The sequence below is a fragment of the Helobdella robusta genome, assembly GCF_000326865.2.
Source record: "Helobdella robusta unplaced genomic scaffold HELROscaffold_4, whole genome shotgun sequence".
Taxonomy (NCBI): domain Eukaryota; kingdom Metazoa; phylum Annelida; class Clitellata; order Rhynchobdellida; family Glossiphoniidae; genus Helobdella; species Helobdella robusta.
In genome coordinates this window covers 3,325,396-3,341,631 of record NW_008704902.1, presented here as the reverse complement: position 1 = coordinate 3,341,631, position 16,236 = coordinate 3,325,396, and the positions used below count along the sequence as shown (strand labels likewise).

At 31.4% G+C, this 16,236-nt stretch overlaps 2 protein-coding genes across 2 annotated transcripts; both read right to left on the bottom strand.

Annotated features, from left to right (window-relative positions):
• Positions 1 to 6,787: 6,787 nt before the first annotated feature.
• HELRODRAFT_67088 (hypothetical protein) lies at positions 6,788 to 8,883 on the bottom strand (the record flags this gene model as incomplete). Its single annotated transcript, XM_009024274.1, has 5 exons — positions 6,788 to 6,985; positions 7,073 to 7,171; positions 7,421 to 7,711; positions 7,808 to 8,049; positions 8,802 to 8,883. The coding sequence occupies 5 exons, from the start codon at positions 8,881 to 8,883 to the stop codon at positions 6,788 to 6,790; spliced, it is 912 nt and encodes a 303-aa protein (XP_009022522.1).
• A 1,396-nt stretch (positions 8,884 to 10,279) lies between these two features.
• On the bottom strand, positions 10,280 to 12,312 carry HELRODRAFT_107080 (hypothetical protein; the record flags this gene model as incomplete). Its single annotated transcript, XM_009024615.1, has 8 exons — positions 10,280 to 10,336; positions 10,366 to 10,394; positions 10,552 to 10,811; positions 10,876 to 11,054; positions 11,285 to 11,382; positions 11,524 to 11,652; positions 11,864 to 11,954; positions 12,158 to 12,312. The coding sequence occupies 6 exons, from the start codon at positions 12,310 to 12,312 to the stop codon at positions 10,696 to 10,698; spliced, it is 768 nt and encodes a 255-aa protein (XP_009022863.1). The 3' UTR covers positions 10,280 to 10,336; positions 10,366 to 10,394; positions 10,552 to 10,695.
• Positions 12,313 to 16,236: the final 3,924 nt, after the last annotated feature.

The window sequence follows — 16,236 nt, the reverse complement described above, 5'->3', positions numbered from 1 at the left end:
ATTCGAAGGTTTTATTTATTGAGGGGTTTTTGTTTGGTTTCTACGCTTATTCTTTTGTTTTCTGTTCATGCGCGTTCACGTACGTAATGTAATCTATAATCAGCGTTTGTATGAATGATTACTTTGTATGAATTATTATTTGAATTATTATTTGAATTCTCGCCACCGACTAGGCAAAATAAATTTGAAAATTTATCCGGTACTATTTTTCAAATTTACTTTTGATGTAAAATTTAAAAAGTAGCATTCTTTCGCAAGTTGCCATACTTGCTAATCACTCTAATACATGTATGTCTGCTGTCGCCCTATTACACATTCATTGAATATTTGATAGCATTTCGATCAAACGTTTGTTGTACAATAATATTATACACATTTGCGCGACTCAGTTTCGTAACTTGTGACTCAATTCAGCCATTCAACCATTCAAAAAATCAATTAGAGCAATCAATCAGTGCAATCAATCAGAGCAATCAATCAGAGCAATCAATCAGAGCAATCAATCAGAGCAATCAATCAATCGATCAATTAATCAATCAATCAATCAGTCAGTCAGTCAGTCAGTCAGTCAGTCAGTCAGTCAGTCAGTCAGTCAGTCAGTCAGTCAGTCAGTCAGTCAGTCAGTCAGTCAGTCAGTCAGTCAGTCAGTCAGTCAGTCAGTCAGTCAATCAATCAATCAATCAATCATTCATTCAATCAATCAATCATTCAATCAATCAATCAATCAGTATATCAATCAACCATTTAATCAACCAACCAATCGATCAATCAAACCATCAACTAATTCAATCAATCAATCAATTAATTAATTGATAACAACTTATTTTATATATTTTATTTAGCAAAGGTCAGCAACGCAATTTAACTAATGATAAAGGAAAGTGCGGTCTACATAAGCAGTCATGCAAATGATCGCATTGTAAAAATGTGTTGGATCCCTTTGCAATCGAACCAGGTTGCTGCATTTCAGTGGGTGACATGGTACTTCCATCACAACTCGGGTAAACCTGCCAAAGAACCAAAGAACACAAAGACCATGCACAAAACAAAATGATTCATGAATTAACCTATATCAAAGACATTGGATGTTGACGGCGCGGATTTGGATGGCGCGATAGCATGATGATCCATCTGTATTAAAATAATAAAATATTCAGTTTTTTAAAGACAAAAGTAAAAAATTAGTCAACAAAATATTTTTATTAGCATTTTAATTAGATGTCGATAGTATTTATATTAGGGAAGAGAGCAAAACCAACTCCAATCCTCTTTTGAAAAAAATCCGCCCACCCCGACGTTGATTGTCACGAATGTGTTGTTGTCCAGACCACTTTTCATGCTATGCAGGACCACACCAGGCTGAGATTTTCATTTGTGCGTGCAATATCGCGCTGGCGTCTTTCCGGAATGACTTTTACGAATTTTTTATATAAAAAAAAATCACCAGCCAGTTTGCGCTCCAGTTCTTAAAGACATAAATCCTCAGAATTAAACCTACTATATTTTTCGATTTGATGTTCTTTGATTCAATTATTTCGAAAATCTGTTTAGGTGTGCCCCATAACATTCAATATTTTCCGCCCTGGTAGCTGCCCATCACTCCAGCAGCAAGCCAGTCTCCCGCTTGCCGCCATGCAATTATTATAGTTCATTTTTTTAATGTATAAAATATGTTATAAAAATATTAGAAATAGTTTAATCTCGTTCAAAAAACGTTTTAACTCAAAATGTGTGTATCAGAACTAAAAAATTCATGCAAAAAATTGTTACTCTTTGCTCAACAAATGTTTTTTCTTTTACTGGATAACGATAAATAAATAAATAATTATCACTTTACGAAACTAAACTTATTGAAGTATTTGGAGAAATAATTAAATTAATATTTATTTATTAAAAATAAACAAATTAAAGTGTAAAATGTTGTGACCAGATCAATCTAAACTAACAATAATGAACAATTATAATTATAAAAAAAAATAAACGACTAATTTAAAATTTTCACCTTCGGTTAATAACATCAGCCCCAAAGAATTGCGGATCATTTCATTCAGTCAGAGGAATACAAGATTAATTTTTATTTCATATTTCAACAAATGAAAACGTAACTTCTGATTACTACATGTAGCTACTGATATCAATCAGGTAGGTAATTAACTTTTATTATAATTCATATTTTACATATAATGAAATTTTAGATAAATATTTTTTCGGCTTAATTAAAATTCAATGAAATTATTTGGCAATCGATCGTCGGATGGTCTCCTATTCTAATCTGCGTTGTAAACGTGACGAAACTCGTTGCCAAATCGGTTGTCCGTAATTAACAATAACCCATAACAAGGTTTACTTAACATTCAGTAGTAGTAGTAGTAGTAAGTAGTACGTAATATACAAGTGAAGTGATGCATATACTTGCGCTATATATAAGATGCAGTTAACAGTGCAATCGTTTGCAAAGCGACCTTTATTATAAATTAAAAGTACATAATTACGATTCAGTATCATTCTCGTCATCCTCTTCTTTTATGACCCAAATAGACGTTGAAATAGGTCATTTTTCCCTTGTAAATATCAGACTAGACCGAGTGACCCCGATTTTTTAAACTCTAAAATGCAGACACAATGACCTAGTTTGAAACGATTGGCTGAAGTTTCGGATCGTTATCATCATCATCGTCGTTACAGCTGATATATACTGTGCTATTCAGTGGGTATTGCGTGAAATATTATAGGCATCTCCGAATACGTGCTGTTGTTCATCCATGTGTTTGTAAATTTAAGAATCTATTGGAAGATCCAAGTAAATTTTTTACGTGCGAACGTATTGTTACATACCTTTTTGTTTGAAACGTCGAGTTCACACGCTGCAATACGATGTTTCGCATTCAGCGATTTGTTTTAAATTAGTCGTGTTTGGTACTCCGATTGATTGCGATAAAAAAATCAATTTCAATTAAATAATTTAATAATACTTGATAATAGTAATAATAATAATCTAAACATTTTGGTGGTGAGACATTCGTTATACATAGGTTTATAGACTTGTTTAATGGTTATTCTCTTTTGAGTACCATAAATTTTTGAATATTTGCGTAGGAGGTAAAGATAATGCTTTCAAAACCAAAACATTCAATAAACATTTTGAAAGGCTCAATTTAGATTGCATATCGGTTTTTTTTATAATATTTCGGCTGATGCTCTCTTATTATTATGGAAGTCACGTGAACATACAATGGCAAATAGGAACAAAACATACAAAACGACTTAATTAGTAAACGATGTAAACTGTTTTCAATAGACCGCAAATAGTGGTTATTTGAACATTCCTTATTGCCCAAAATACGTTACAAGATCTTATGCCGATTATTGAAAGTATTTATGTCTATAATGTAATGAAACCAAAAAAAGTAAGTCAGCAAGCCAAAACCTAGAAGACGATGTGGATCCCACGAATAAGATGTAAAGCACATGATGTTTTTATCTGAAAAGATTATTTGACATTTTTTTATTCCATTTCTCATTTTTGTTGCAATTTACAAAATTCTTGTGCATTTATTGTGCAAGCATGTATAATGTTAATATTTTTTCTTATATTCGTGTAATTCTTACTTTAAAAACGTGTCTATTTGTACTTAAATATGCATTCCTATTATTTATTCATGTTTTTAAATTTGTATTTTGTACTGGTATTGCCCTATCGTATTTTCTCTTTTTTTTTACTGGAAGCGAGAGGAGTAACATATTGAAAGCAGCGTTGCATTGTAATGGACATTGCACATCCATTCTAATTGATGCAAGAAAGTTACAAATAGCCAGGATTTAGGTAATTAGCGAAAGCTAAAAAGTAGAATATTATGACGCAAACTCTTCCGGGTCAACGTTCAGATCAATTTTATTTCAATTTTTGTTTAATTCACTGAAGTGTACAAGCACGTCTGTATCACCGCCATATATAACACATTCCAGCCAATTCATCATAGCAATCGTATGATGCAGATAACACGCATTCATTTCACATTCATTCTACATATATTCATTCTACAAGCGTGCCGCTTGTAATTGTAAGACGAGGATGCATGTGTGAATAACAATTTTGGCGTGGTTCATCCCTTCTTCGTTTTATATGATACAATGTCTCGTTAATATGTTCCTATTATTGACGCTAAATAATCTTTGCTTTAGAAAATAGTTCTGTATGTGTTACCAATTATTATCTAACATTTCTTTTTTGTGCTGATTTACTTTGTTTTCCGTTTAGTAAGATTCGTTAGTTTAGTTAGTCGTTCATTCCAAAATCATTAAATGTTGTCCAGCGGAAGAAACGTGGGCAATAAACAAACAAACATGAACGATTCAGCGAACCAGGCAGGTCAAATCAACATATATAATAAGTCTCATCCAGGTAAAATGTAATAAAAAGCACAAATAATGTAGATTGGATTTAAGATTTTCTAATGTGCTAAAATATTTTTTACCTCAAGGTTATGACATTCGAAAATTAAAATATTTGCAATGACAAATTTGAATAGATAATTTTATTGCTTTTTAACCAATTCGATGCTAGGTTTAATTGGGCCTTTCGTTGCACATTGTTGACAATCAATAGTTTCTTTTCTATTATTACATCAAACGATTTATAACAGTTAAACGCTTCAGATTCGTTCACATGGCAAATGCAAACCATCATCAAGTTATTTGTTGCGATCAATTAACACATCAAACCAGTGATATATCTTATATAGGTGCTGTTATAAAAAATAATTTTAATATTTTTTTCTTAATAAGTCAACTACATACAAAAACTATACTGACTACATTCAACAACAAAAATGAGAGTTTGTTTCATGTGGAAAGAAAAAAGGTGCACGTAGTAGTTCACCAACGGATAAACAGAAAAAACAGACAAACAGCAGCACAGACAAGTAGCCTGACCTAGTTCAGCTGAGTTGTATTTATTCTGAATTATCTGCGTACTCGAACGTATGCACACTCTACGGTAGCATGTGTTTGCATGCATATTATATGAACGTCTTCTACATGTGTAGCGTAATTTTATGTACACGTGTATGCTTACATTCGCCACAGATGTGTCTTACATCAAGGAGACCCTAGTGAATAAACTGTGCAGTGCAATGTTTGTGTGCATTTTAAATTTATTCTAATGTTTGTAATTTGAAGCAGCAAATGTGTTTGGTGATTAAAGCTGCTAGACGTAATAAGCATATCATTACAATTATTGATCTAATTACAGATTTTTTTTATGGACGCCAAATTTAACTGATCGAAGGTAAAGCAGATGTGATGGTGCGGTGACAGAAACGGAAATGTTTACTTCGGTTTAGAACTCAATCGTACATTCGTTGTAGATACTTGCGGTTCGTTTTCGAAACTATGCTTGTGCAAAACAGTAATTTTTAAAATAATATTTTAAAGCTGTAACCGAAATGCAAAAAATACGTAGGCGCTGAAAATGATTTTTTGCTTACGTTGTTGTTTTCAGAATAAAATTTTCAACACCTTTACGAATACGGGAAGAAAAATTATGATATTACGATTCGTTCAAGTATTTTAATTTTATCGGTGACGGGAAAGCACTCATTTAAACTTGAATTTACCTAGAACTTTTTATCTCGTAAGATGAATCTTTGACTTTTTAGATATGAATTTCAATTTTGGATTATTGGAATGGATAATATTCGTAGCAGGTTTTCTAGCCGTTCTGGTTGTACGCAGATAGCAAATGGCGCGAGATTTTGTCTGTTTTGACATTAGACATATACATAGAATATACATATGTGGGAAATCAGCCATTTGTAATGACTCAGAACTATAATTGTGAATTGTATTTATCAGATATATTAATTGAACCTAAAAGCCCCGGTTTACGATCGTCTTCTCGCTTTTTCTTAACTCGTGTTAAACACTCTTTTGCCAAATCTGCTTTTGCTTTTTCTGGTCCTTTTCTCTGGAACTCTCTACCTTCTTCTCTGACTACTTCTCCATCACTTGCGAAGTTCAGAACATCGCGGAAATAGCGCTTTATAAGCTAATTGATTGATTGATTGGCGTAGTTTGACAAGTGTTTAAATTTTAACCATTTATTTATACGTTGTGCAAAATGATAGACTGTAGTGTTTTTCACAACAAATTGATATAGCATATCTATAGAATATAAATTCTGAAATTATATTGACGTTAATTAGAATGTATGAAAACACAAAAAGAATTTAATAATAAAAAAATAAAATCGTATACTTCAAACAAATTTTTAGAAACCTAGCGATTATAAAAAATCTACATGGTCAAAAATCACAAAATTATTACGGGCATCTTTTACATGGTATACGTTACGATAATAAGGAATTTCCTATATGTTATTCTACATATATGACATCAGACTATTTTATAATATAAACGGTTACTTCATTGAACCGCTTATACGCGATAATTTTATAAGACCTTAAATTCTTCGATCTGTAACAAAAAATGATCATTAAAACAGACAACCAAATCTTTTTCCTGATTATTATAAAATAACATAAATATATTAGGTTAAATAAGTTTAAAATCAGGATTCACGTGATCAATAACAAATTCTTCAGCTGAAGGGTTTAATTGTGAAGATAAACAAGGCAAATTTTCACAAAAATATCTGCAACACGCAACACTAATCGCAACTGTCATTACGTTTAATAAAGGTCGCGAACTGAACGTTATAGCTCGGTCGAATTTTACCATTTACTAAACTATTATGTTGGTATGATATAATGTCCATTATTATTTTCTTCTACAAGTCATCCTCAGATATTGGTTTCGTGGAATTACAAACATATTTTTCTTGAAGCGACGCAATTTTTTCATAATCAAATTCAGCGGCCATAGCATGTGAAAACAATTTGTCAATGGTACGTTCATCTTCACTGCCAAACAAATAACCACACGCCTTGTCTGCTGCTTTCATCACACGAAGCATGCTGTATCTGTCCTATAAAATAATGAATCAATAAATCAAGTTATATCTGTAATACAAACATCAAAAGCAAATAGAACAAAAATTAAACATGTTACTAACTTCAACATGTAGGGCTAAGAATGATACCAGGCTATAGTCCTCAATCATACCAGCTAAACAGTTATTTAATTTTTTGTATTTTGCTATGAATGGATCACTCTGAGGAAAAATACATTTTTTTTATATTTTATATAGTTTCACACATTTATTATTTATTTATTTAATTACGGCAAATATTTTAATTACCAAAATATACATCCTAAAATTCAACCGATACAGATTCAAGCAAATTTAATTTTAAACATGCTTTAGTGAGAAACATTTAAACGTTAAAACCTGATTTATTGCATGAATTAATTTTAAAGATAATTTTGATGATTTTCATTGAGAATCATTGAAAAAACTCACAGGTACGTAATCCAGCAGCTTTTTTAAATCGAGGACTTCTGTGAAAAAATCCAAATTGAAAAGTAAAGAAGCCTGTTTTTCAATTATATCAACCTTTGATAGAACATTAATGTGTGGTAATTCAATTCTTAGCATGGCTCCCAATGAAGCTATCAACACAGAGATGAACTGACAAGGGTCAGTGCAATAATGAGAGTCCACCAAATAAACGGCACATAATGAAATTCTTTTGCTCTTCGTCAGAGTTTGGAAAATGTTGTTTATTGATTGATGGTGAGTGTAAAACTCTATCTGAAGTAATTGAATGGAAAAAATTCATAAACGATAATAGTTCAATTTAATTTTGTATGAAATTTGCACAACAATAATATCATACAAGCTAATAACCTGTCCAGGGCAATCAAATAGCACAAAATGCTTGTCTGGTAAATGCTTTATTTGATCAATCAGCCAATCTATATTTTTTTCAAGATATTCCATACAATAAACTAGCCCTCCATTTGGACCCAGCTTCATGTAACTCATTGCATCATTCACTGTTATTAAATCGGAAACATCTACTATACATTTGTATGGCAAACTGTCATTTCCTGGATCCATGTTGATAATCTCCACATTTCTGCCTAAACCTAAAGTGTAGCAATAGTAATGAAAATAATCAATAATGAAAAAATTCTCTAAAGTGAAAATTATTAAATTATTGCATTTATATATCGGTATTTATTTTCGTAGTTTTAACTTTAAAGAAACAACAAAAAGAACTATTAGTGCTACAAGAACCTATTTCAAAATGAGTGCTGATATCTTAGACTGTTCTCCACCAAAGCATGGTGACATCAATAGTTTAATTTTTATTTTATTCCTTTTGTATCCAAGCTCAGTCATTTGAGCAAGTAACCTGAGACTCTGGCCAATGACAACCAAACTGGAACAACAACTTCAACAAACCAACATGAAAATGCTCCTATGGATGTAACGAATTAGTCTGAAGGACCACATCAAATCTACCAAAATCTTGTTTAGATGATATAAAGGATGAATGCCGGCAACACTGTCTGCGGTGGTTTGGTCATGTCAAACAAAGTGGAAACAGTGCCATAACTTCTCTTGCAGATGTTGAAGTACTAATAACTAATAAAATAACTCTAGTCGAGTAACAACTGGAGGAAACTAGGAACGTGAAATAAAGCCTTAAAAACTAACTAAAGCTAAACTTTAGCTTTAGCTGCTAAAGTCATAAAGTGGAAATTAAGAAATAGCAAAAGAAGAGGTTAATAATATTATTAATAAATTATTAATTAAATAAATATTTTAATTTATTTTATATTTATTTATATTATTAATTAAAAAGTTCAAATTGAAATTGGAAAAAATAAAAAACCTTTCATGAATTCTTGCATGGCCTTGCAGTACGTAGTTTTACCAGAGCCAGGCGGTCCGATAACTACTTGCCCGAAAATCATCGCGAATTGTGTAAAAAATTGTAAATAAAAAACCAAAATCGGAATCACGCTGCTAAGGGCTAAGCATTCGATGACAAGGCTATACGGCACCACAGAAACTTAATATAATAAACAATAAGTTCGTAGAATGAAATTGAAAGACGAACTGAATTTCCAGACAATAATCGGAGAATATACTATGTAGACTCTTCTATACATATATGGGAAATCAACACTATATATAGAATGTAGCGCCGATAATACGATGGGCTACCGGGAGGGTCGTAATAACGCAGAACTATAATTTTGAGTAGCATAGATGAAAAAGCGTTTAATTGTTAATTATATATAGGTTACATAAAAAATAAACTGTAGTGTTTTTTGCGACAAAATAATATAGCATATATTTAATAAATATAACTCTTGAAATTATTTTCGCGTCAACTAAAATATACAAAGCAATTACTATATAAATAAAAAATACGAATCCTACCAAAAAATTGATTCAACTAGCGATGAAATTAATTTAGTCGGTAGTCAAAGCAGAAACCGAGTTATCTACTAAACTGTATTTTTTTATTATTCTTTAAAAATCAGGATCTGACAGACGCAAAAACTGTTACAGCATGCAAGGCAGTTGTATAAAACTAAACGAATAAGTCAATAAATAAATAAAAAACGGAGAAAAAAGTGTTTAAACATAAAAAGTAAAATTAAATAGAATAAAATAAATAATAATAATAAAATAAATAAAAGAATAAAATAAATTAACAATAATGACAAAGGCAAATTAATAGACTAGATGATGACTTAGTGAGTTAGTGAGGTAATCGATAAATAAAAACTGTGTGAAAAACTCAAATTTAATTGTAAAAGTTATATTTTAAAAACTTTAATGAATGAATTATCTAGTAGACATATTCAACAATGTTGGTATAGCATCATATAGTAACTTCCTTCCAAAACTGTTATAGCAATCTGACTCAAAATTTTCACTAAAAATTAATGACTGTTTCAATGGTCTCCATTTATTTTTAATTTGCATTAATTAAATTCCTTATTGCTTGAGCCCATATGTTACGCGCCTTTGAGCATCTACTGGAAATCTGTCAAGTGACATGAAATCAAAAGGTAAACGCTAAACTAAAGATATTAATGTAACAAAATAACGTGAAAAAATAATATAGAAAATGATTAACATATGAAGATGTCTTTCCTTAGTTCTTGTTTTTCTGCATGAAGGAATGCAACACTTTTTAATTTTCATTTTTAAAATTAATATAAATGCGATTTTATTACTACAAAACTACATAAAAATTACTTTATTTAATAAATATTTACTATTGCCTACTAGTTCTAATAATTTTGTTTATTTTAACTTTAAAAAAAATAACTACTAATTTGCGCAACTTTATTTATTTAAATAAACAAGATGGCGGAAATATTAACGATTATAAAATTATTACGGCCCCCCCTGTCACATGATATATGTATCGATAATAAGAAATTTCCTATATATGAAATTTTCTATATATATGAATCGAAGGAAGGGTTATAATAAAGCCACTGAGCAATATAGTTCAGTGAGTAAATCATTCATATTTGTCATAACTAACTCATGCTTATAATAAAAACTAAGATCGAAACTTGATTGAAATAAACAGCATCAATTCAACAACTGACCAACCCGACCAAATAACATTCTTTAACAATTATCCGAAAAATTTATTGACATTAATGTTATCGATTCGAAAAGAATGTTCTTCTCCACAAGCACTTCAGTTCGTAGGACGCAAACTAACACAATGACAAAAAACTTTTTATTTGTATGTTTCAGTTACAAAAGGTCAGAGGGAAAAGTGTTTTGAGAGCTTCTTTCACGAAATTTTTATCAAGTTGCATTTTCTTTTCGACGTTCATTTCAATGTAAGTGTTTTCTCCAGCATAATCTACAAAAATTAAAAAATAGGTACTAAGTTTGAAAGACAAACTGAATTTTACTTAATTGTCAACCTCCAGACAATGCATCTTCGCTTAATGTTGAATTTATTTTGAAGACATTCAGTTGTCCTCCCTCTCTGCCGACAATCAGGCAGTCAGCATTGAGTGCAAAAATTACACAAGTGAGCTTGTTACTAACGTGCCCTAAAACGCTTTTTGAATTTAAGAATTGCTTTACTATAGGATCTAACCTGGAAATATAAATTAAAAAAATCGTTCAAAAAATGATGATGAAAAGAATGAATCACTAAATTTGAGCCGATTTGAGCAAATACAACCCTTTTAATCTCATTTAAACAAAACGAAAACAAATCTGATAATCTTTTTTCATTGAAAATTTATATGTAAAATTTAACAAAACATTATGTATTTTTTTTTCTATTACCATGATCAAACATTAAATATATATCTACAAACTCACGATTGCTTGCTGAAATCCCAAATCATTAAAAAGTCGTCGTCTACGCAACAAAATACAGAGAACAGTGTTGGATGCCAGGCCAAGCCGTGAATCGGAGTCTGCAAAATTTACCACATAATTTATTATAAAATCAAACCCGGCTCAGGCCAAATATTGAAATTCCCACTATGTGTGGTGTGTATGCAATTTTGAGTGTGGCGTGTGTTTTAACACAATTTATTATGCGTACATTTCCATACCGATGAAGATGTGAAAGAAGCAAGTGGGACGACGTGATTTTGGAGCCACAATTTGACCGTCCAATCTGCAGAACCGGTTAGAAAAAGCTCTTGGTGAAGGGGAGACCAACGTACGTCATAAACTGGTCCCTGCAAAAAACGATTCACCTACACGTCACTCGTGTTTGTCCACAGACACATGCGTCCAATATTTATATTTTTTTTGTTTTAGACGAACTAGAATTTTAATATTAGTAAGCTGTGAAATAAGATAAATAACATAAGCTAGAGAAGAAAAGTTTATAACTTTATTTGTTAAAGACATTCAAAAGCAAGCAGACGTCACATTTTCAATTTATACCTTGTGAGCGTTGCTGTAGGTTTGCAGGACGTGGTCGTTATACGTGCACGAACACTTGTGCACTTGGCCTGCATCTGTTCCTATCAAGTAGCTTCAAAGTTTAAAAATCGTTTTTGCAAACTTTACGAATGACATTTCATAATTTTATTAAAATTTTTAACACTTGTCTGTTAATAAAAATTTTTTTACAACTTTAATTTGCTTGGATTAAGTAGCGAAATAGTTAAATCAAAAATTTTAATTTGTAAATATTAGCTATTCCAGGTGTTATGATATAACAAAGCTGTTACAAACACATCTCTATCAAATGGGTTAAAATCAAAGCACAGTGCTCCAACATATTTCGATGTGAACGAAGCGATAGCCGGATTTGCTGTTGAGGTGTGGTTGTGGCTGTCAGATGCCACGTTTTTTGGTTGTTTGCATGATGGGATTCTCTTAATTTTCATTAAATCTGCATGGAAACATGTAGAGATTAAATACAGTACAAGACTTAAAAACGTGAATGATGCTAATTCATAGTTTCCCGGTGTTCGGTCATTGTGATGTTATCATAATTAATTACCGACACGCGTTATTTAAAAGTACACCAAATTGTACCTAAATAGGTACATTTTATAATTAATTATATGTAATTAATTAATTTACAGTACTTTCTTCAAAAAAACATTTTACGATCATCTTACCAAAGCCATGAAAACTTGATTTCAAACTCCACAATATGATCCTGCCATCTGACGATGCAGATATTAAACTTTTGCTGTTTCCATGGTATTTGTGGCTCTCACCGTTTATTGTCTTTTCCACATTTTCTATACTTGATGCTTCAACATTCATAACATTGGTTTCATTCAATTATAACTTCAGCACTAATTTAATCATTTTCAATGCATTTACGAAAAAATATAGCTTTACTTTCCAAGTCCAGTTTATGCTCCTTGCCATTCAGCGCTGCCTCCTTAACGTCTTCATTGAGATTATCCTCACTGTTGTGAATATCGGCAACATCGTCTTTTTTGTCATCATCATCATCATTAGCCACATCATCTTCGTCATCTCTCCACTTTAACCTCCAAACTGCATCGCAATGTTTTTCAGCGCTCGAACTATATTTTTTAAGTTAAAAAGATGGTTAAAAATATCATACATGAGGTTTAGAAAAATAATTTCATCAATATAGTTGTTCTAATGTTTTCATAATAAGTGAACTGGTGGAATCCTACCACAACAAATCAGCTTCGATGTGCTTGAAGTGTTGGTACGCAACAAGAGGAAGCTTACCAATTAAAGCATGTACAATTTATTGGAAAATTATTTTCTCAGGTTACATTGAAGAATGAAACAAGTTGAAATAAGCGCTGTTGAGATTCAGTGATAAGTTGTCGTACGGTCATGTTACGCTAATGTCTCGTCATCATCACCAGCAACAATACAAAATGACGAATTTAATTGTTAAAGTAAAATTAATGACAATGATTAAAAAAGGACTGACAAATTATTAAGCGCAGGAGAGTTGTCATCCCTCGAGACATCAAATATCAAAATTTCACCGCTATCCAAACCAGCCTGGTTGATGTACAAGAGGTACAACATAAGTTATCATCGTACCACAGTGAGGGTAAATACTATAATATATTTGTTTTATTCCATTTTGTTTTACATAAGAAATTTCTAATAATAAGTTCGCCAACGATAAAATAGTGATGAAATTTGGAAATATACTAACAGCCAACAAACTGGGCTGCGATTGGCTGAAATCGACTGATACGACGGGGTGGTTCGTTCGGTATAACCTTTCTGGAAACTTAACGTGCCATTCATTATTTCATTATATAATACAACATGCATGCCTATAAATATGCATTATGTATTACATATATATATATATATATATTATATATATATAGTTTGGAGGTTAAAGTGGAGAGAGAGGTTAAAGATGATGTTTCAAATGATGATGGCAAGGAGCATAAATATATTATATATATCATATTATATATATATATATATATATATATATATATATATATATATATATATATATGCTGGTAAAGTAGTAAAAGACCATAATCAATGCAGTAATTTATTAAATCTACGGACTTTCTGGCGTTCATTGTTTATAGGATTTTATGAATTCTACCGACTTGCTGGCATTAAACAATTTAAAGTTAGTCTTTTCAATTATTCTTACTAGAATTTTCTGGATATTGTTCAATTTATTGAAAATAGAATTATTATCCAAATTCATCCTGCAGTTAGGCCTATTTCGATTTTTCACAAAACATCTTCAGCGCAGGTTTGCTTTATAAAGCTTCGTATGTATACAAATTCAATTAATTTAACAACAGTAAACTGCCTACATATATCCTTATATAATTCTCCTTTGTTACATGCAATTTAATGATTCACTAATTAATTTGTGTTTTTAACTGCCACCGACAACGACAACTGTTATATAAGATTGGCCTATCCGCAACTTTTATGTATTTATTTGACTTACTAAACATATGAAGATGAAGTGTAATATCATCTGAATGATGGGATGAAATTTGTTATCAATCGAAATGTCGTTAAATTTTAAGCAAGGACGGAAATGAAACAACCGACCAACCTCTAAATTTTTAATTGACCAACAACATATCAATCCTTCGCATATATTATTATTATTACTGACGTCGGTGTTTGCGTTCATAGTCAGGGAAATATCAGCTGCTGAGAGGGCGGCAGCATCATTATGCGCTGCTGTTGTATTGCGAGATTTTTGAATATTTAAAGCGTTATTAAAATGTTTTTTCTTCACATTTTGTTCCACAGATTTTTCGCTAATTGAATGATTTTCCTTCAGCTTTCCATAACCAACAGCAAGAATATTTCTGTTTTTTTGGTTCCAAGTCATGCAGTATATCTTCCTAGTAGCAACTTCTTTACATTCATAAGACCACAGGTGAGTTAGAGTTGGGGTGGAAGCCGTCACTGAAGTTGAAGTAGTCGTGTTGCTGGTGGTTGATGTTGTGGCAATCGAATGAGTTCTACTATTGGAATCAGACTTGATATTGGTTGTGATTGATGTGGAAAGATTTTTAGGATTTGTGGAAAATTTAGAATCAGTTTTAGAGAGATGTTGAGAGTTTGTTTTATTTTGTTCATTGATTTCAGTTTCATTATTGTTGCTGCTAAGCTTGCTTCTAGTGAAATCTGAAATACAAAATTAATTCGTAACTTTATACGCCACATCTACTCGTATTTTGGAGCAAGTGTAGAAAATAATATTATCATTATGCAATCTTCATTATGTAACATTTTTTAGAGGTTAATTAAAAAAAGAACGCGGAGCATGTTGTGAGGCTAACCATCCCAAAACGCGCATGTTTTATTTCTTATTGTTGCGCGTTGATGTTCCATAAGTTTCAGAAAACGGACATAGTTCTTATGCTCATTAAGGATTAATCAATGTAACTAATGATAATACGACGTACATTTTAAATAAAAAACTTGTTCACCGTAACGTCACAATTTATGTGACAACACTTATTTTTTAATGTGTCACTGTTTTTTATTTAAATATTAAATATTCTCGAAATTTTGTTTACTCTATCTGTTAGCGTGTTATTTTAGCGTTAAAAGTTCACTTCAGGAAACAAACGAAAAAAACTTTCGTGATGATTTCAAAACCCGCTTTTCACTTGTCATTTAGATATTGTACTGGTTCTGATGCAAGTCAGTCAGAACATCTCAATTAAAAAACTATAAAAATGTTTCAAGTTAGGTGGATAGGTGTCTCTAGAAAACTGAACATGCTTCTGAACATCCAAGAAATTATACTAATATTACTTTCATCTCTAAAATAATAGAAAAAGTTGTTTTTAATCAACTCTCATCCTATTTAGACTTTAACTCTTTGCTACCTGTATCTCAATCTGGTTTCAGACCTGCTCACAGTACTGAAACTTCTTTACTTAAAATACACAATGATATCCTTCTCTCTAGTGACAATAGTAATCTTACTCTTCTTCTTGCTCTTGACTTTTCTTCAGCTTTTGATACTGTTGACCATACTATTCTCTTGAGACTGCTGCATCTTTCTTTTAATATTACTGATTCTTGTCTATCTTGGTTTTCTTCTTATCTCTGTAATCGTTTTTCTTCTGTTGTTCTCAATAATTCTACTTCTAACTCCTCTACTCTTACTTTCGGAGTACCTCAGGGTTCTATCCTTGGCCCTCTTCTATTTATACTCTATACTTCTGAACTACCTCGTATTATTAATAACTTTTCTTTCTCTAGTCAACTATATGCTGATGATTCTTATATTTATACTTCTTTTCCTCCATCTAATCTCAATAGTGTTCTTCATAATTTATCTCTATGTCTTT